Genomic DNA, 20,000 nt, shown 5'->3' with positions numbered 1-20,000 from the left:
CTGAAGGGGTACTAAGGCGAGGAGTGGGGCTGCTTGGCTCTTCACCTCCATCCACCCCCCCCCCCCACCCCCCCAAAAAAAAAAAATTCCCCCCTCCTTCTCTTAATTCCCTTTTTTCCCTCATGGAAACTCATCCTCATCCCTAGAAACATAACGGCCCCCTCATAAACTGCCCCGCTATGCATTTTATTCCGGGATAATAAAACACCGCCGCAGACTTTTGGCGCTGAACGGACAGTCAAGGTTTAATGGTTTAATTTGGCAGTTCTGCTTAAAGAGAGAGAGAGAGAGAGAGAGAGAGAGAGAGCCACGAATGAGCGCACGTTGGGCATTGTTATTTTATTATCACTACGATTATTGTTGGGCGAAAGCGTTTCCTCGATCAAGCCGAAGCCAAACGTCCCTCTGGATAATCGTAACTGGAAGGTCGAACGTTGTGTAACGATGTATTGTGTGGTTTTAAAAAAATATATAAAAATTTTATCTCTCTATTACACAATCTCTCACTCGCACGCCCGGCATCACGCTTTATTAGCTTCATCAAACATCCGCTTCATTTTGTTGTTGTTGAGTCTGGCTCCGCCTCTGCTCGCCGAGAGGGTAAGATGGATGTGCGATGTCGTCGGCGCGGTGTTAACAGGCTGATTCGACCCCGGCGTGTCCCCTGTCGGTGTCGAGTTTCTCTTCCCCCGGGTTAAAAGGGCCTAGTGTTACTCGCTCGGAGTTCACGAGCGGGTTTGAGGCCCTGCGACCCCGACGGAGGGACGCGATCATCCAGCAGGTGTTACTGTGGACCACTAGTACAGCAGTAATCATCTCTGACCCGGCGTTAAACGCTCAACACCGACACGTGTTGCGTTGCGGCTTTTTTCACTCTGTGATCATTTGGGAAGTTTCTCGAACGTTCGAGCGAGGTAAACGTCGGCGTTCGGTGTTGTGGTAGATGATCCCCGGCGTGTCCCTCCGTGTTGGAGGAACGTTGGGGTTTGTTGTAAAATGGTGGAGATGTGTTAGTCGGTTTGTGTTAGGAATTGTTTGTTTTTATTGTAGAGCGTTTAGGTGTTTGATCAGCGAGGGAATGTGGGTATTGGACTGTTTTTTTGTTTGTTTGTTTTTATGGTGAAATACCGGTGTTCGGGTGTTTCAGAAAGGACTGTTTGGTGGTGGTTTTGCTCGAGACTGCTGCCCGAAAGAAAACGTTGTTTGTTGTAAAATGGAGTTTTGTGGAAAGTTCTGTCGTGAGTATTGGTGTTTTTGTTAAGGAGATTGGTGTTTGGTAGAAAACCGTGTGTGTTGGTGTGTTTTAAAATTGCGAATGTCGTGAATATTGGCGTGTTTTTGATGGATGGTGGTGTTTTTAGGGTTTTTGTTTGTCTGTTTGTTTGTTTTTTTACGAGAGAACGGTGCTTGATGGAATGTTAATATGAGTGTTTTTATGGACGGAATGCTGTTTGATAGTTAATGAATATTTTTGTGTTTTTGAGATTCGGTGTTTGGTTGATTTTCAGATCAAACGGTGGCGTTTTTAAGGAAAACGGCGCTACTTGTTAGTGAATATTGTCGTATTTATTTATTTATAAGCAATTATAAAACGATGGTTGATGGAAAACCTTCCTGCCTGCTTGTTGGATGTTTGTGGTTGTGAAATGTCAGTGTTGGTGTTGTGATTGTTAATGTCGGTTGTTTAGGAGAAAACAGTGTTTTGTTGGAGATTGTAGTTTTTAACTGGACACACACCGACTTATCATGCGTGTATGTTTGCAGAAAGACTCCGTGCTCTACCATTTCGATGATAATAATAATAATAATTAGAAGAAGAATCAGATGCTTTACAGATGAAGCCCACAGCAGTGTTTTAGTGGTTTATGAATTAAAATTCTCACTTGGGGCTTTTCTGGTAGCGCAGTAAGACTCGTCAAGTGTAGTTACAGTCACAGAGCTGTGTGTGTGTGTGTGTTTGGCTGTGATCAGTGTGAAACTGCAGGCGTCTGTCACTGGTGGTCTGCTAATTAGATTTCCCCTCGGTCTCGGGGAGTCTCCGCTGTAAGGATGTAAACGAGCGGAGTGTTTCGGCGCCTCCGTAATCCTCCGCAACGCTCCGGCGAATTAGAGCCGAGCCGCCGGGACGCAACTGTGTTCCATTATCACCCGTCGTACAGAGAGAACGGGGAGAGGGGACGAGTGGACGAGAGGGATAAAAGCGGCGATCGGTTGAGGGGGAGAAGGGAGATGGGGTGGGGGGGGGTTGGGGTCAGTGACACTCTGAAACCCGAGACGGTTTAAAGGAGCTCTGATTTATCCCTCTCGCTTACGGCTTCAGGAAACGTCAAGCGGAATAAGACGACCACGCGACGACGGCTTTAAAGTGTCCCGGCGTATGAGTGTCACGCCGTCCGTTACACACGCGGTACGTTTATATAAACCACCCGTTCTTTAACGTCCATTCATTTTCACGTTTTAATTTTTCTAATTTCAGAGCTGTAGGAATACAGGGGGCGGAGCTTAAATGAAAATAAAATCGCTCGAGCTGACAGTGTTGAGATATTAGTCAATGTAATGGCGGATGCGAATTGCACAATACGATGCTTCACTTAACGTATTCGAGCACTTAGTTTAATCGTACAAATAAAAATGATGCTTGTTGTCCGTCAAGCTAGCTAGCTCTCAAATCCGAGATCTAGTGCAGGAGACATGACGTTAACACGGCGCGGGGTTTAGACACGCTAGCTAGCTCCTCTAACGTGACTAACCTGTAAGATAACGCGTAATTAACACCAGTAATACGTGGCCACGCCCAGTAAATCCAAAGACGTTTATTAAAGTATATTCGTTTCGAAAAATAACTTTTATATTTGTGTCGTTTCATTGCTGTTTTTTATTTTCCTGTTAATGTCTCGGTGTGGCTCCTATATTAAATCATTTATTTATTTATTTATTTATTTATTTATTCATTCGCTCTGGCGGTTGTGTTTAAATATTCAAAGTCTTCTTAAGCCCTGTTCAGACTTAGCTCAGGATTAGTTCTCCGTTTAAAAAGGGTGTGTCAGAGAAGTGACGCTTCTGGGGGTTTAGAAGTTATTGAGTTCCTCGAGTAAGTACAGATCACATGTCATGGTCGAGCGATCTACTAATGATCAAGCGCAGCCACGCCCTTTTCAACAAGCCCTTGTAATAACGTTCCGAGCAAATAACGTGTATTAAAATGAGGCGGAGTTTTCAGTGTGACTTAAACGTAAAGACACGCGCATCGTCACGTCCGAACGATAAGAATGGTTTACGGATGTCCCGCGGAAGTACTTCAGATGCCAAAGATTCAACAGACATGCTCTCAAGCATCCGCAAACGGATGCGGGACGAATGAATGTTCCGCTTGCCTTTTAAACGTCGAGTCGGTTTATGATCTGGCAGTGGACGGCTGGAACCGGGTCCTCGTTGGGCCTAGCGGACGAGAGCCGGGGACCGCCTTCCGTCTGAAGTTTTCATGGCTAATTGCATTAACGCTAGCCAACAATAGCGTGCGTTTACAAGGAGTCGTACGGTTCTCATTAAACCAAGTCAGGAAGCCTGTCTGCACTTGGCATAAACATCTGATGACGAGTCGGCCATCTTTACCGTGTCTACTCTTGCTCGAGATCCTCTTACGCCGGCTCTGAGAATCGTTTTCGACTACAGCTGGGATAACCCGAGGTGAAAGCCGATCTTCGCGAAAGACGAGTCGGCCATTAATTCAAATGTATGCACGCGCCGGCGTCCGAAAGAGAACTCCGTTCCGACTCGGCTTTTCGTCGCCGCTTTCCATGCCACCCTGTCTTAAGGCAACATGTGTGAGGCATGCATTATGCATGAGACTTCACAAGACGTAATGCATGCCTGTTTTCCGCTAATGTTCCAGGCGACTTGGCTGTTGCATTTTACATTAGCAAGTCCTCCGATCGCTGGGCCAAAGGTTCACACTTCAGCTCTTTCCACGTTTCTGTTATTTTCAGGTCTTTAAGACAGACGCACTTTCCATCAGCAGAATCCACAAGCACATTTCTGTGGATTGTATTGATGCATTGATCATCGCTGACACGACATGAAGAGGCGACAGATTTTTAGATGGGGGATTTTTACAGGAAATGTTCCGGTTGTATTGCTGTAAAAATGGAAAGAGACAGCCCAGGTCCATGAGACGGAACTTTGCTAAGTAGCGACCAGAAGTCATGGTGAAGAACGAGCTCTCCGAAACCGAAGCTCATCGTGTCCTCCATCGCTCGCCTGCTATTATATCTCGGGAGTTTCCGTGGTAATTTATCCATCGGCGCGAGACTAAACGGTTGTGATTTGAGCAAGCTTCCCAGCATGATTTCTCGGCGTGTTTCCCAAACCGAAGTCGAGTGCAAAGTGAAAATATTCGGGTTCTTGTCCTCCCGTGGTTACGGAGACACGTTAAACCTGTTCTGGCCGAGCGACACAGAATAACAATAACGGAAGCCGACTTTCCATCCACAATGGAGGGAGTAGGGAGTGTGACTTCAGTAGGGCCCCTACCCGGGGTGGACTCTTTCTTAGCTGCACCTGCGTAGGCCTCTCAGACGCAGGGTAAGTCAGGAGCATCCGGACGCCTTGATTGCTTCCCCCAGGGACGCGGAACACTCGGGTAACCTGCGAGACGGAGAACTCCTTCCACATGTGCCTTTTCATTGCCGATCCGAGCCAAGGCCGCGCCTCTTCGACGTCTCGGACCGGATTAATGTTTTTTTCCGATTGTAAATTGCACCGGAGCCTCTGAAGGCCTCGGTTTCTCCGGGGTCTGGATTTTAAAAAAATGGTAGTGCACTGGGAAAGGTGAACCTCCTGATGAAAAGTCTTCTCCGAGGTGCTTTCTTCCTCTTGTCGTGCCCTCTTTCCAGCAGCTGGCCAAACACTTTTCAGCTGATCCTAATAACCGGGTCGAGCCGCAGCGCCGTGACTCGGGCGCTGACAAGAACCCGGGCTTGAAATGATCTCACTCTGAACGCAGCCGCCTCGTTACAGAGGAGAGTCTCGTATGGAACGTCGCTCGCAATATACGTCAAAAGGATGACTGTGAACCTTTAAGGACAGGAAGACAAATTGGTCGTGGCAGAGGTGAAAAACAAAACATGCCACGGACGGGAAGGTTAACAGGAAAAACAAGCGACTTGTTTACTCTTCTGAAGACGAAATGGAAGTAATTGAAGCGGATGGCCTCGGTGACGGATCTTTTTGAAGGTGAAATGTTTTGCTTTTCGCCGTTTACGGCCGTGATTTCGTTTGTGTACTCGACACTCCTGCGTCCGGACCGAACGCCGTGCCACATTCCTCGGAAAAATCGCCCGGCAACGATCGCCGCACCGCTAATCTTTTGTTTAAATTGTCCCAAACATTTCTAACGCAGGCATCGTGTGCTGTCGTTCCGCGTAACGAGATGGGAGCCTGACGCGGTGGCTCTCCTTCATCGACCGACGCGTCGGCGTAACTATTACTGAAGTTTCTGGAATGCACTCGCGCTAATCACTGTTTGTTTCTCATCGATGTTCTGAATTCTGAAAACCATCATAATTCTTACCAAATGGACACAGTCGGGGGAGTTTACACCGCCGTGGGTTTGATCAGAAGACGAAGGTCGCGTCAGCACTTCGTGTGCGCAGTGACCTTGCTGGAGTTTAACAGATAAACACACAAATGCATCAACTGTTCCTCCATCGCTGGGTTTCATCGCCGTTATATGCACTTCTGTAATATCAGGAAAAGTGGGAGTGGTTTCGTTGTTTCTATACACTACTGTTTATTCCGTTGTTCTCTGAACGCCTCGTTTTCACTCGTCTAGAATTATTAGCGTATAACGGTGGTTCTCAAAATATCATCTCTCAGAAATCTTTTCATCCAAGCAGCTCTTTACCGCACTGCGTTTGGTATTGATGCTGAATGTGATTCGATGCTGTGAACAGAACATGCGATGGGTTTACATATACAGAACGCCAACCGGTCATCAATTCCGCTCTTTAAAATAGGCAGTCTCGAACACTGCTGGTTTCAAATGATTAACTTAACACTCAGCCTCCTACCGTCAGTCTTTAACACACTTGAGCCTTGATTGTTGAATCCTCTGTCTCCAATCATTCCAGTCTCTGACCATCAGCTATGAAAAATTACCAGCCCTTACACACCCCCAAACCAACTCACCCCCAAATCTTACACACCCCCCAAACCAACTCACCCCAAATCTTACACACCCCCAAACCAACTCACCCCCAAATCTTACACACCCCCAAAACCAACTCACCCCAAATCTTACACACCCCCAAACCAACTCACCCCCAAATCAACCCCCCCAAACCAACTCGCCCCAAATCTTACACACCCCCAAACCAACTCACCCCCAAATCTTACACACCCCCAAAACCAACTCACCCCAAATCTTACACACCCCCAAACCAACTCACCCCCAAATCAACCCCCCCAAACCAACTCACCCCAAATCTTACACACCCCCAAACCAACTCACCCCCAAATCAACCCCCCCAAACCAACTCACCCCAAATCTTACACACCCCCAAACCAACTCACCCCCAAATCAACCCCCCCAAACCAACTCACCCCAAATCTTACACACCCCCAAACCAACTCACCCCCAAATCAACCCCCCCCAAACCAACTCACCCCAAATCTTACACACCCCCAAACCAACTCACCCCCAAGTCTTACACACCCCGAATCTTACACCCCCCCAAATCTTTCACCCCCAGATCAACCCCCCAAATCAACTCCTCCCCCAATCTTACTCACCCCCCAATCTTACTCCCCCCAAATCAACCCCCCCATCTTACCCCCAAATCTTACACACCCCCAAACCAACTCACCCCCAAATCAACCCCCCCAAACCAACTCACCCCAAATCTTACACACCCCCAAACCAACTCACCCCCAAATCAACCCCCCCCAAACCAACTCACCCCAAATCTTACACACCCCCAAACCAACTCACCCCCAAGTCTTACACACCCCGAATCTTACACACCCCCAAATCTTTCACCCCCAGATCAACCCCCCAAATCATCTCCTCCCCCAATCTTACTCACCCCCCAATCTTACCCCCAATCTTACACACCACCAGATCAACTCACCCACAATCTTACACCCCAAATCAACTCACCCCCAGTCTTGCACACCCCCCAAATCAACTCACCCCCAATCTTACACCCCCCAAATCAACTCGCCCCCAATCTTACACCCCCAAATCAACTCGCCCCCAATCTTACACTTACCCACAATCTAAACACCCCCCCCATCAACTCACCCCCAGTCTTGCACACCCCCCAAATCAACTCACCCCCAATCTTACACCCCCCAAATCAACTCGCCCCCAATCTTACACTTACCCACAATCTAAACACCCCCCCCCCCCCCCCCAATCAACTCACCCACAATCTTGTTCACCACCCAAATCAATCCCCCCACCACTCTCCCCAAATCAACTCACCCCCAATCTTACACGTATCTGGAACACTGCTCATCTCAGACAGTGACTCTTTTGTGGGGACAAAACTTGTATGAGTCCAGTCCACCTCTCAGTCCCAAACACAAACATCAGACTGCTACTAATAAAGCAGTAAGAAGGGGGGAGGAGGGGGGGTGCAGGAACAGGTTTTGAATTATGAACATGTCACAGCTGAGAAGAGCTCTTGGTGAACCTTGAGGCCTGTTGGCCAGATGCGCTCCTGTTCTCTCTCTCTGTGTGTGTGTGTGTGTGTGTGTGTGTGTGTGTGATCATTCGGAGGATCAGGTTATTCACACCTTACGGAGGTCGAATTAAAGCCCACTGGATGTGTGTGTGTGTTTTCCCGGAACACACACTTCCTGTCCTGTTTATAACTCCATGTGATGTCTCGGGTTTCAGCTCGCGGGTTTCAGCACGGCCGCCTTTCAGCACCTGGCTTTAGGAAGTTTGATTGTACAGCGGCGTTTAAAGAGTTGAAAGTAATTTAATCAGGATCTGATCTCTCACTCCGGAGCGACTCAATGTCCGGAAAACGCTCCGGTTTTCCCTCTCGCACATCTCCTCACGTCTTAATCGAGTTTTGGTTTTAATGGAATCAGCGGCTCGGGCGTCTGTAGGCGCGGCGTTAGCGCGGGTTCGGGGGTGACGCGCTCTTCCTCATCCTGTGACGGTGTGAGGTTGCCGCCGGCTCGGTTCTCGGAAGCTCGAGTCGGACGCGCTGGAAAAGCCGGAGGTTCGAGTTTAAACCTGAACGAATGGCGGCGTTCGACCGTTTCAGCACCGATCCAGTCCTGGAGCCGAGCTGCTGCTTTTGATAAAGTTCTAAGAGGAAGGAGAGAATGGATCTGAGAGAGACATTAACACACACACACACACACACACACACACACACACACACACACACACACACACACACACACACACATATTTAAAGATGTCACGTATTAAGGCTGCCCTTGGGAGGACGTCTGGAATAGTACAATAAATATAAACCAGTCTACAGTGCTCCTCTCTGTGTGTGTGTGTGTGTGTGTGTGTCTCGCTCTCTGTCTCTCTCTTGTGCGCTCTCTCTCTCTCTCTGTGTATGTCTCTCTCTTGCACTTTCTCTGTCTCTGTGTGTGTGTGTGTGTGTGTGTGTGTCTCTCTCTCTCTCTCTGTGTGTCTCACTCTTTTGCTTTCTGTGTGTGTGTGTCTCTGTGTGTCTCTGTGTGTGTCTCTCTCTGTGTATCTCTGTGTGTGTCTCTCTGTCACTCTCACTCTGTGTGTCTCTCCCTCTCTGTCGCTCTCACTCTGTCTCTCTCTCTCTCTCTCTCACACACACGCACACACACGCAGCCTTTACTAACACTGAGCAGGTCAGAGAGGGCACATGTTTGTAATACAGGTCAGTAAAAGCATGTGTGTGTGTGTGTGTGAGAGAGTGAGTGAGTGCCGGTGTGTGTGTGTGTGTAACTGATCTGCTGTGTGGCTCTTTATAATTGCAAATGTAATTGCAGTCTTCCGAGCAGAACAGGGTCAGAGTTACATGAGCAACCGTGTGTGTGTGTGTGTGTGTGTGTGTGTCTCTCTCTCCCTTTCTGGCTCGTTTTCTTTATTTCAGTCAAAAAAAAAAAAGACATCTCCACAGCATTGTTTTATTATAAACCGTAGTTGATCAGCTGCAGCGTGTTCGGTTTTGCCCGGATGCTAACGTCACTAACAGATAATGGAAGCTTCTATCCAGCAGATTAGCATTGAGCACTGAAGCCCGGCTGAGAGGAAAACTCTCAATCGTTCCAGTCGTTCCTGTAAACAGCTAACGGCTCAGTGTCTGAGACCCTGCAGATGGGTGTGTGTGTGTGTAAAATCGGAGCTGGCTGTGTGTTTGGACGTTTGGCGTTTTTCCCTCCAGACTAAACTCCCAGACGGTGTAGGTGAGTGATGTTTGTCGCAGGAGGAATCGGTCTGAGTTTGGGAAGCGGACACGTGGTTTCATGTTCCTCAGGTTCTCTATCACAGCCAGATGTTCCTCCTCGTCCTCCTGGTGGTGTGTAGAGGAGCTGGACACGCTTCAGTCTCGCCGGTGGAGGTTCCTGTTCCACACCGGCAGCTTTACAGCGCCGTAAATCCTTTAAATTGTCACATGCCGATAAATCCAATAAACATCGAGCGAGGAGGAAAAGCTCCGACGACAAATTTCCCTGTTCGGCTCCCTGCGAGTCCCGAATCGAATAAATACCGCTCCGGATTAAAGAAGGAACGGAAGCCAAGACGTGCAAAGCGTGAAACGCCCGTGAGCCTGGTGTCCCGGTGGTAAATGTGTTCAGCGTTAGGGAGGAAAAGGATAAAATGAGATGAGCATTTCCCAGAGGAACGAGTGCAGCTCGCACAGAGCCGAAGGAAAAAAATAAAACGTGTTGAACCTTAATCTGAAAACTGTCCAAGTGCCCGAGTCTAAAGAATGAGTAAATAAACGTACAGGATAACGAGAAGGGTATGGGTGTTAAAGGAATGAACGGACGCGAGAACATTTATAAAAAGGAGGAGAAGAAAAGAAGGAAATAAAAGAAAAGTTCAAAAGTAATAATGTTAATAAAAGACAGATGGAGAGTCGCGTGTGTGAAGAGAGAGAGAGAGAGGGAATGAAGAGGGCGAAGAGAAATACGGAAAAAAGGAAGTAGAAAGAGAATGGAAAAGGTAAAAACTAATGAAGGTAGAGAAATAGAAGAGGGGAAAAAAGTGAATGAAAAGGAGAAAAAGAAACGGATGAAAAAATAACGTGAAAGGAAAGAACGAGAAAAGACGTGTGTGTGTGTGTGTGTGTGTGTGTGTGTGTGTGTGTGTGTGTGTCATAACATCAATGACACTAATGACGTGACTTTGAGTTTTTTTTTCTCTTAGATAAAATCAGATGTTGATTAGATATTGATCAGGTGTGTGTGTGTGTGTGTGTGTGTGTGTGTGTGTGTGTGTGTGTGTGTGTGTGTGTGTACATGTACAGTTGCGGTATCAGCACGGTCTCTCCACACCAGACCTGCGTCAGACTTTACCCAACCTCAAGAACTTTCTGGAACACGGGCTGCTGGTCAGATGGTGAGTTACACATACTCTTTCTCACACACCAGACACCTGTAGGAGCTAAAACCACTCGCGTCGCTAACACTTCCTCACAGTCTACGGAATAGTGAAGTATATGGAATAACGCAGTGTGCGGAATAGTGAAGTATATGGAATAACGCAGTGTACGGAATAGTGAAGTATATGGAATAGCGCAGTGTGCGGAATAGTGAAGTATATGGAATAACGCAGTGTACGGAATAGTGAAGTATATGGAATAACGCAGTGTACGGAATAGTGAAGTATATGGAATAACGCAGTGTGTGGAATAGTGAAGTATATGGAATAACGCAGTGTGCGGAATAGTGAAGTATATGGAATAACGCAGTGTACGGAATAGTGAAGTATATGGAATACCGCAGTGTGTGGAATAGTGAAGTATATGGAATACTGCAGTGTACGGAATAGTGAAGTATATGGAATAACGCAGTGTACGGAATAGTGAAGTATATGGAATAACGCAGTGTGCGGAATAGTGAAGTATATGGAATAACGCAGTGTACGGAATAGTGAAGTATATGGAATAACGCAGTGTACGGAATAGTGAAGTATATGGATTAACGCAGTGTGTGGAATAGTGAAGTATATGGAATAACGCAGTGTGTGGAATAGTGAAGTATATGGAATAACGCAGTGTACGGAATAGTGAAGTATATGGAATAACGCAGTGTGTGGAATAGTGAAGTATATGGAATAACGCAGTGTGTGGAATAGTGAAGTATATGGAATAACGCAGTGTGCGGAATAGTGAAGTATATGGAATAACGCAGTGTGTAGAGTAGTGAAGTATATGGAATAACGCAGTGTACGGAATAGTGAAGTATATGGAATACCGCAGTGTGTGGAATAGTGAAGTATATGGAATAACACAGTGTGCGGAATAGTGAAGTATATGGAATACTGCAGTGTACGGAATAGTGAAGTATATGGAATACCGCAGTGTACGGAATTGTGAAGTATATGGAATACTGCAGTGTACGGAATAGTGAAGTATATGGAATAACGCAGTGTGCGGAATAGTGAAGTATATGGAATAACGCAGTGTACGGAATAGTGAAGTATATGGAATAACGCAGTGTGTAGAGTAGTGAAGTATATGGAATAACGCAGTGTACGGAATAGTGAAGTATATGGAATACCGCAGTGTACGGAATAGTGAAGTATATGGAATAACGCAGTGTACGGAATAGTGAAGTATATGGAATAACGCAGCGTGCGGAATAGTGAAGTATATGGAATACCGCAGTGTACGGAATAGTGAAGTATATGGAATACCGCAGTGTACGGAATTGTGAAGTATATGGAATACTGCAGTGTACGGAATAGTGAAGTATATGGAATAACGCAGTGTACGGAATAGTGAAGTATATGGAATACTGCAGTGTACGGAATAGTGAAGTATATGGAATAACGCAGCGTGCGGAATAGTGAAGTATATGGAATAACGCAGTGTACGGAATAGTGAAGTATATGGAATAACGCAGTGTACGGAATAGTGAAGTATATGGAATAACGCAGCGTGTGGAATAGTGAAGTATATGGAATAACGCAGCGTACGGAATAGTGAAGTATATGGAATAACGCAGTGTGCGGAATAGTGAAGTATATGGAATAACGCAGTGTACGGAATAGTGAAGTATATGGAATAACGCAGTGTACGGAATAGTGAAGTATATGGAATAACGCAGTGTACGGAATAGTGAAGTATATGGAATAACGCAGTGTACGGAATAGTGAAGTATATGGAATAACGCAGTGTACGGAATAGTGAAGTATATGGAATAACGCAGTGTGTGGAATAGTGAAGTATATGGAATAACACAGTGTGTGGAATAGTGAAGTATATGGAATAACGCAGTGTACGGAATAGTGAAGTATATGGAATACCGCAGTGTGCGGAATAGTGAAGTATATGGAATAACGCAGTGTGTGGAATAGTGAAGTATATGGAATACCGCAGTGTACGGAATTGTGAAGTATATGGAATACTGCAGTGTACGGAATAGTGAAGTATATGGAATACCGCAGTGTGCGGAATAGTGAAGTATATGGAATAACGCAGTGTGTGGAATAGTGAAGTATGTGGAATAACGCAGTGTACGGAATAGTGAAGTATATGGAATACCGCAGTGTGTGGAATAGTGAAGTATATGGAATAACGCAGTGTGTGGAATAGTGAAGTATATGGAATAACGCAGTGTACGGAATAGTGAAGTATATGGAATACCGCAGTGTGTAGAATAGTGAAGTATATGGAATAACGCAGTGTACGGAATAGTGAACTATATGGAATAACGCAGTGTACGGAATAGTGAAGTATATGGAATAACGCGGCGTACGGAATAGTGAAGTATATGGAATACCGCAGTGTACGGAATAGTGAAGTATATGGAATAACGCAGTGTACGGAATAGTGAAGTATATGGAATAACGCAGTGTACGGAATAGTGAAGTATATGGAATAACGCAGTGTGCGGAATAGTGAAGTATATGGAATAACGCAGTGTACGGAATAGTGAAGTATATGGAATAACGCAGTGTGCGGAATAGTGAAGTATATGGAATAACGCAGTGTACGGAATAGTGAAGTATATGGAATACCGCAGTGTGTAGAATAGTGAAGTATATGGAATAACGCAGTGTACGGAATAGTGAACTATATGGAATAACGCAGTGTACGGAATAGTGAAGTATATGGAATAACGCAGTGTACGGAATAGTGAAGTATATGGAATAACGCAGTGTACGGAATAGTGAAGTATATGGAATAACGCAGTGTGTGGAATAGTGAAGTATATGGAATAACGCAGTGTGTAGAATAGTGAAGTATATGGAATAACGCAGTGTACGGAATAGTGAATTATATGGAATACCGCAGTGTGCGGAATAGTGAAGTATATGGAATAACGCAGTGTGTGGAATAGTGAAGTATGTGGAATAACGCAGTGTACGGAATAGTGAAGTATATGGAATAACGCGGCGTACGGAATAGTGAAGTATATGGAATAACGCAGTGTACGGAATAGTGAAGTATATGGAATAACGCAGTGTACGGAATAGTGAAGTATATGGAATACCGCAGTGTGCGGAATAGTGAAGTATATGGAATAACGCAGTGTACGGAATAGTGAAGTATATGGAATAACGCAGTGTGCGGAATAGTGAAGTATATGGAATAACGCAGTGTGCGGAATAGTGAAGTATATGGAATAACGCAGTGTACGGAATAGTGAAGTATATTGAATAACGCAGTGTGTGGAATAGTGAAGTATATGGAATAACGCAGTGTGCGGAATAGTGAAGTATATGGAATAACGCAGTGTACGGAATAGTGAAGTATATGGAATACCGCAGTGTGTAGAATAGTGAAGTATATGGAATACCGCAGTGTACGGAATAGTGAAGTATATGGAATACCGCAGTGTACGGAATACCGTGGTGTACGGAATATGGCAGCGTGTGGAATAGTGAATTGTGTAGGATACCGAATTCTGGAACATTCAGAAAGTAGTAAAAAAGGTGGACAGAAGAAACAAGTTGGTAATGTAATGTTATTCAGGATCGTCATAGCAGCTGAAACTAATTTAGCTAGTCACTGTTAATTGATTAATGATGAACTCTGAGAAATTCCGAATTCAGAGAGGATCGCCCTTTCCCGGCAGAGCAGCAGAGTCCCAACTCCATCACTCCTCAAAAAACCCCTCACTAAACCGTGCTGGATTTCTCAAACTCCTCTGAATTTGAAATAATAATACTAATAATACTAATAATAAAAGTATGAAGTGACTGTGACGTTCCGAGAGGTTTCGGTTTCCCACACGGACATTCATCTTAAATAATGAGGACCGGTGCGGTGAAGGAACTGGAACGGAAATGTTTTTAGGACCTAAAAAAAATATTCTCACCTCTGTAAAGGCCAGTGATCGTGTGTTTATTCTGTCATATGACTTCTGTTGGTAAACATGGCCGTATTGAGACCCCTCGTGAAATTCGAGAACCGGGTTCTCCGTGTAACCGAATTCCACCAGCGCCGCGAGCTCTCACTCATTCATACCCAGCTGTTTTCCCTTTCCGGAGCCGATCGATCGATAGCCTTCCTGCCAGAACCGTCATGCGAGCCTAACGAGCTCGGAGACGAGCGTTCAGCGCGGCAGGTTTATAAGCTGCGCCGCACGTGACGCCGGAGAATTGGAAAGCACCTTTATCCGATCTCTATTTAGAACCCTGCGGAGCTGTGAAGCCGTGAAGCGGCTCCGCGGCGTGCCTCTTCTTGCCTCGCTTTCTTTCTTCATCCGGCCTTCGGCTCGGTCGCGGTTCAGCGCCGGGTAAAAGCCTCCTTTCCAGCGTTAATTTAATAATCTGTGTTTGGGAAAGGAAGCAGGCCAGGTTAAACAAAGCGGGAACAGATGAAACACATGACCTTTTGACCTTTTTTCAGCCTCCTCTGAATCAGGAAGTGGAAGCCTTGCATGTTATTTTTCCTTTTTTTTTAATTTTTTTTTTATTATTTTTTTTTTAAAAACCCGTATGATTTGCTAAAGCGTGATGCAGGAAGTTTCAGCATCGCCACAGGCATCTCACACTCTCTCTCTCACACACACATACACACAATTCGCCCTACACGTCCAAGCGGTTTTGCGTCCCCCCCTCCCCTCGTGTAAAAACGTCAGCTTTAAACCATAAGTCGGAGTTTTCCGAGCTGCTCTGTGTTGAGTTACGTCTCCGTGGTTGCTCCTCGCCGCGTCTGGAGCTCGACTTGATGCTGAATCTGGGATCGGGCGTGCTCCTGTTGTCCTGCGTTACTCGTAGACGTCGTTTATTGCCCCTCCGTGTGGCTCCCTCACCTCTGGCTGGCTCGGTCAGATATGGTTTCCAGCACAGGGGGCCGGAATGTGAAACATTAACGCATAAAATCCTGCAGCAGGAAGTTCAGCGTTCCGCTTTCCTCATCGCCTCTCGCTGCACGCCTCCCAAAAACCGCCTTTATTTCAGCCTGTGTTTCACTCGCCTCATCCTTATTCCTCACGAATGCTTTACCTGTAACTCTTTGCTAGTGAGTGTAACCTGTCCTGCTTTTATTTAGAATTTTTTATTTTTTTTATTCTGATACTATAAAATATTTTAATATATTGCCTATGAACTTTTTATTGAAATTAAACCCTGAAAATGGACCTTTCTTCATTTTTTTTTTTTTTTTTTTTTTTTCTTTTCTTTTTTTTTTTTTTTTTCTCCCCCTTCCATCAGATATGATCGAGTCGGGTCTAAACGCAGGTTTAGGCAACAGACAACTCATGTAAAGATCCACCCCAAGACAGCCCCCCCGCCCCCCAATGAGGCGGAGGCGAGCGAGCGACTTGCGCACTAATCCCGGTTGTTTGTAATACGGAGTGGTTTTATTGCTCTGAGCCTGACGGAGCTTAGTGCACGTCTGTATCTCAGCAACGTCCTGGTGTTTTTCTGCCTCCGAGGCGCTTCTCCATCCGCCTGTTTACAGAGACCCTCGTAACTCCGTAACGCGGCCGAGGCTTCCGCTTCAGCAGCGTCTCTGAGAACCTCCGTAGATCCAGAGTGAAAAACGCGAAGGTTCCCAGAGGAAACGCACTGATCTGTGTGATCTCTGGCTCACGGATCAAAGGTTTGGAAATTAATCTGTGAAATATGCAACCTAGGCCTCCTTCTCACACACACACGCGCACACACACACACACACACACACACACACACACACACACACACAACATATTTTTTCAATCTGTGTGGATAAAGCTGTGACCCGTTTCTTGTGAACAATGTTTTCTCTGGGAAAAATAAAACTCTGTGGACTTTACACACATGCTGAATGTGCAGCATAGAACGAGAGGAACTGCTCCCACTGCAGACCACACACACACACACGTGCACACACACGTACACACATTCGTACACGCACGTACACACCCAGACACACACTTTCAAGAGTTGAAGTGCACTCAAGAAATGTTAAAGAATAAAAACGTAATGCTAGTGAGAGTCCTCTATTGTGTGTGTGTGTGTGTGTGTGTGTGTGTGTGTCTTTACTCTGTCTGTCCCTCTCTTCTTCTATCTCTCTGTGTTTTCTGTTTCGTTCTCCCTTTATCTCTCTTTCTTGGGACCATTTTTTTTATCTGTCTCTCCCTCTCTCGCCCCCCTCTTCCACTGTTCTGCTTCCACACCTTTCTATAATGAAGTCACTCCCCCTTTTCTGTAGCTCCACCCCCACATTAGTGCCTCATGGTGTCGGATCAGTCCCTCGATCGTTCAGTTCTCTCAGCGCTCTTCTGGCAGGTGTGCTGTTCGGATGTTAAGTGTGTGAGTGTGTGTGTGTGTGTGTGTGTGTGTGTGTGTGTGTGTGTGTGTGTGTGTGTTTTTTCACATAAAGGCTTTTAATCGCTCCTGGTGGACTTGAACCGTTTCCCCTTACAGCCGTGTCACACACACACTTTATCCAGATGTTGTTTTCACAGAAATTCCTTCAATAAAAGGTGACCAGAACAATGGATTTGGATCAGGATCCTTATCTGTGTGTTTGGGTTCCAGATCATTAAAAAAAAAAAAAAAACCTTACACACACACACACACACACAGCAGTGAATCAGAGCATAAATCCACTCAGGCTGTATTGTGGTCTCTGTAGACGATGTTGCTTCACATCTGGATGAAGTTTTTGCTAACTCTCAATTCATCCAGTGTTTCGAGTGTTAGCACAAGAACGCTAATCACCACACAGCATCGCTAAATAATAATAAACAACTATAATGAGTTTCCTGCTCGACGATGCTCCTGAGTGATGTCCAGGTCAAACTGTTAAAAAATAATAGTAATAGTAATAAAAGCCAACATGATGCGCAGCACCAGCAACCGACCAATCAGGATGTAAGTGGTTGAGGGTGTGGCCTCTGGAGGGAACCCTGAAAGTGTGGAGCTTTGTTTCCTGCATAAAAAATCACTGAATGTACCTTTAAAGTGAACTCTAAAAAAGACTAATCTTATCTAACGCACCTTTAAATTTGTTTTCTCCCTGTGTGTGTGTGTGTGTGTGTGTGTGTGTGTGTGTGTGTGTGTGTGTGTGTGTGTGTGTGTGAGAGAGAGGGGTGACTGGGTCACAGATCAGAAAACGTTCAGAAGCAGGAAAGTTTAGGTTTCGATGGAATATTATGAAAAAAGCTGTATTTCCTCTTTGAAGTGATGGACGTGGCGTTTACTTTCCGATTGAAAGGCGGTGAAAATGGTCCTTTTTGATTTCAGGTCGTCTCGAAGAGGGTTCGACTCGGGGTCGTTTCAAGGGGACGTTATGAAGGGGATGTTAAACATTATTGGGACACAGCCGTGGGGAAGAAAGCAGCGAGCAGGACGGCAGAGGGCTAATTGTCCTGATTAAAATAAATAGAAAACAGACTCGAGATGAAAAATATTATGACACATCTGGGAGATTTTTTTTATTTTTTTTTTCTGGTTCACATCACCGCTAAACATTCCTTCTCTCGCGTGATTAGATATCGGACCTGACTCGTGTTTGTAATCTAATCTGAAAAGGGGAAACGAGAGTTGCGTGCTTTTTGTTTTTGTTTTTTTGTTTTCTTCCTCCAGCGTGCGTGACGTTTGAATCGGAGATCCTCACGCAGCCCACGTACGTCTCCACGTGGTGGCGTTTCCTGCGTCCACGTGACGGGGTTTATTACCGGATTAGACTGATCAGAGAGACGATAGTGAGTGCGTGGGCGTTTTTAACCCGACTCGGTTTGTGTTTCAGTGCTGAGAGAGATTAATCGGACTCGGAGACGTGATCAGGTTCTGAGTCGAGGCGGCGAGTCTGTGTTTTGTCCGGAGCGGCTCGCTTCGGTCCTTTTGATGTGTTTTTCTTCTTTATTTTTAATTTAATGTTCGTCAGATACAGTTTCCAGTGCAGCGAGCTCTGGTTTTGTTTGCTGCATTTTTAATTCGTGTCTCGGGGGATGATCACTCGATGGAGAAGTCGTTAATATAATTAACGTTCTGAAGTTTAAAAAAAAAAAAAACTCAACAATTATAAACCTCAGTGAAAAAATATATACTTTTTTTTTTTTTAACATTATGCAAATGTATTTTATTTGCATTGACATGTCTGTATAGTCCAGATGTGTCCAGCTGTGTGCCTACATGTTACTAAACATGTAATAAACATCATAATTTCAACAGGTTTCTCTTAAAAACGGTATTAAAGGTGCAGTAAGCTCCGCCTCTGCTCTGTTTTCATTGGCACGTAATTAGGATTTATTCCCAGTGATTAAATCAAATTTCCAGAAATAAAAATTGTTAATAATTCTCTCTCTCTCTCTCTCTCTCTCTCTCTCTCTCTCTCTCTCTCTCTCTGTGGTTCTATCTAATGCCCTCATTCTTTGCTTCTCTCTTTTTCCTTCTGTCTTTCTCTGTCTCACTCTCAGCGATCGCCATCACGTCTCCAGCTCGATCCCGGTCCCCGTTAGATCCCACCTGAGCGTCTCGCAGGTTTCTTTTCCCGAATCTCCGGAAGAGGGCAAAAAGAAACGCAGGTCGCATAAACTCTACGACCCGGTCGTGACCCCTATCCCGGTCACCTCGGCGATCCAGGAAGCTCCGCCCGACCGTCTGGACGTCAGCGTGGAGCTGGAGAACTCGCTGGAGGAGGACGGGCGAGCGGAAGCTGCTGGAACGTCGACACCAGAGCCGAAATCCGAACAGTATGATCCGGATGCAGAGAAGATTCCAGAGAGAGAACCGGAACTGTCCGGAGAACCGAGCAAGCCGGAATGCGTGGAGGAAAATTTGCAGCACCAAGGCGCCATGAACGGTTCCGCCGGTGTAACGGTCGGCGCCGAGGTGTGCTGCTCCGTGGAACAGGCCGAGGAGATCATGGGTACCGAGGCGACGGGATTAGGATTAGGATCACGGCTGGAGGATTTCCCGAGCATCCCCGTGGAGCATGCCGTGGCCGTAGAGAGCGACGATCAGGTTCTCGGAGAACTGGAGAACTTTGAGGAGTTCTCAAAACGTATCTATGCTCTGAGCGAGAACCCGTCCTCCTTCAGACGTCCACGCAAAAACTCTGATAAATAACCAGAGGTCAAAGGTCACCAGGTAGGCCTTTACCTTCACACCTGACTGCATTGAACAGACATTACTTACAGAGGTATATTATTATTATTATTATTATTAGGAAATACCTGGAATATTTGCACTCTAACCCTTTCAAATAAAATAAAGAGAATGTGGTTGAAATGCTTGGTGTGGTTTTTTTAACGGATCAGAAGGAACATTTAGCTCAGAAATAACAAGTAACTTAAACTGTGCCATATATAACTCCAAATCCCTCACTCGTCTCAATTTTTTTAATTTCTCATTTCATATCTTTATATTTTATATCTCCTTT

General features: G+C 45.6%; 1 protein-coding gene across 5 annotated transcripts in view; it reads left to right on the top strand.

The window, feature by feature from the left end:
• uvrag (UV radiation resistance associated gene) overlaps positions 1-19,849 on the top strand; it is a 60,505-nt gene extending 40,656 nt beyond the window's left edge. For 4 of the 5 annotated variants that reach the window (XM_053686611.1, XM_053686610.1, XM_053686613.1 and 1 more), the window contains 2 exons: positions 10,482-10,573; positions 19,036-19,849. In XM_053686611.1, coding sequence (XP_053542586.1) covers positions 10,482-10,573; positions 19,036-19,687 — 744 coding nt within the window. In that variant the 3' untranslated portion in view covers positions 19,688-19,849. The remainder of the gene's footprint in view (positions 1-10,481; positions 10,574-19,035) is intronic. The other variant, XM_053686614.1, reaches the window with a different exon arrangement.
• The last annotated feature ends 151 nt before the right edge of the window (positions 19,850-20,000 follow it).

This window comes from Ictalurus punctatus, chromosome 16 (assembly GCF_001660625.3).
Source record: "Ictalurus punctatus breed USDA103 chromosome 16, Coco_2.0, whole genome shotgun sequence".
Classification (NCBI taxonomy): domain Eukaryota; kingdom Metazoa; phylum Chordata; class Actinopteri; order Siluriformes; family Ictaluridae; genus Ictalurus; species Ictalurus punctatus.
The sequence above is the reverse complement of the archived record's forward strand: the minus strand, read 5'-3'. Positions and strand labels throughout refer to the sequence as shown.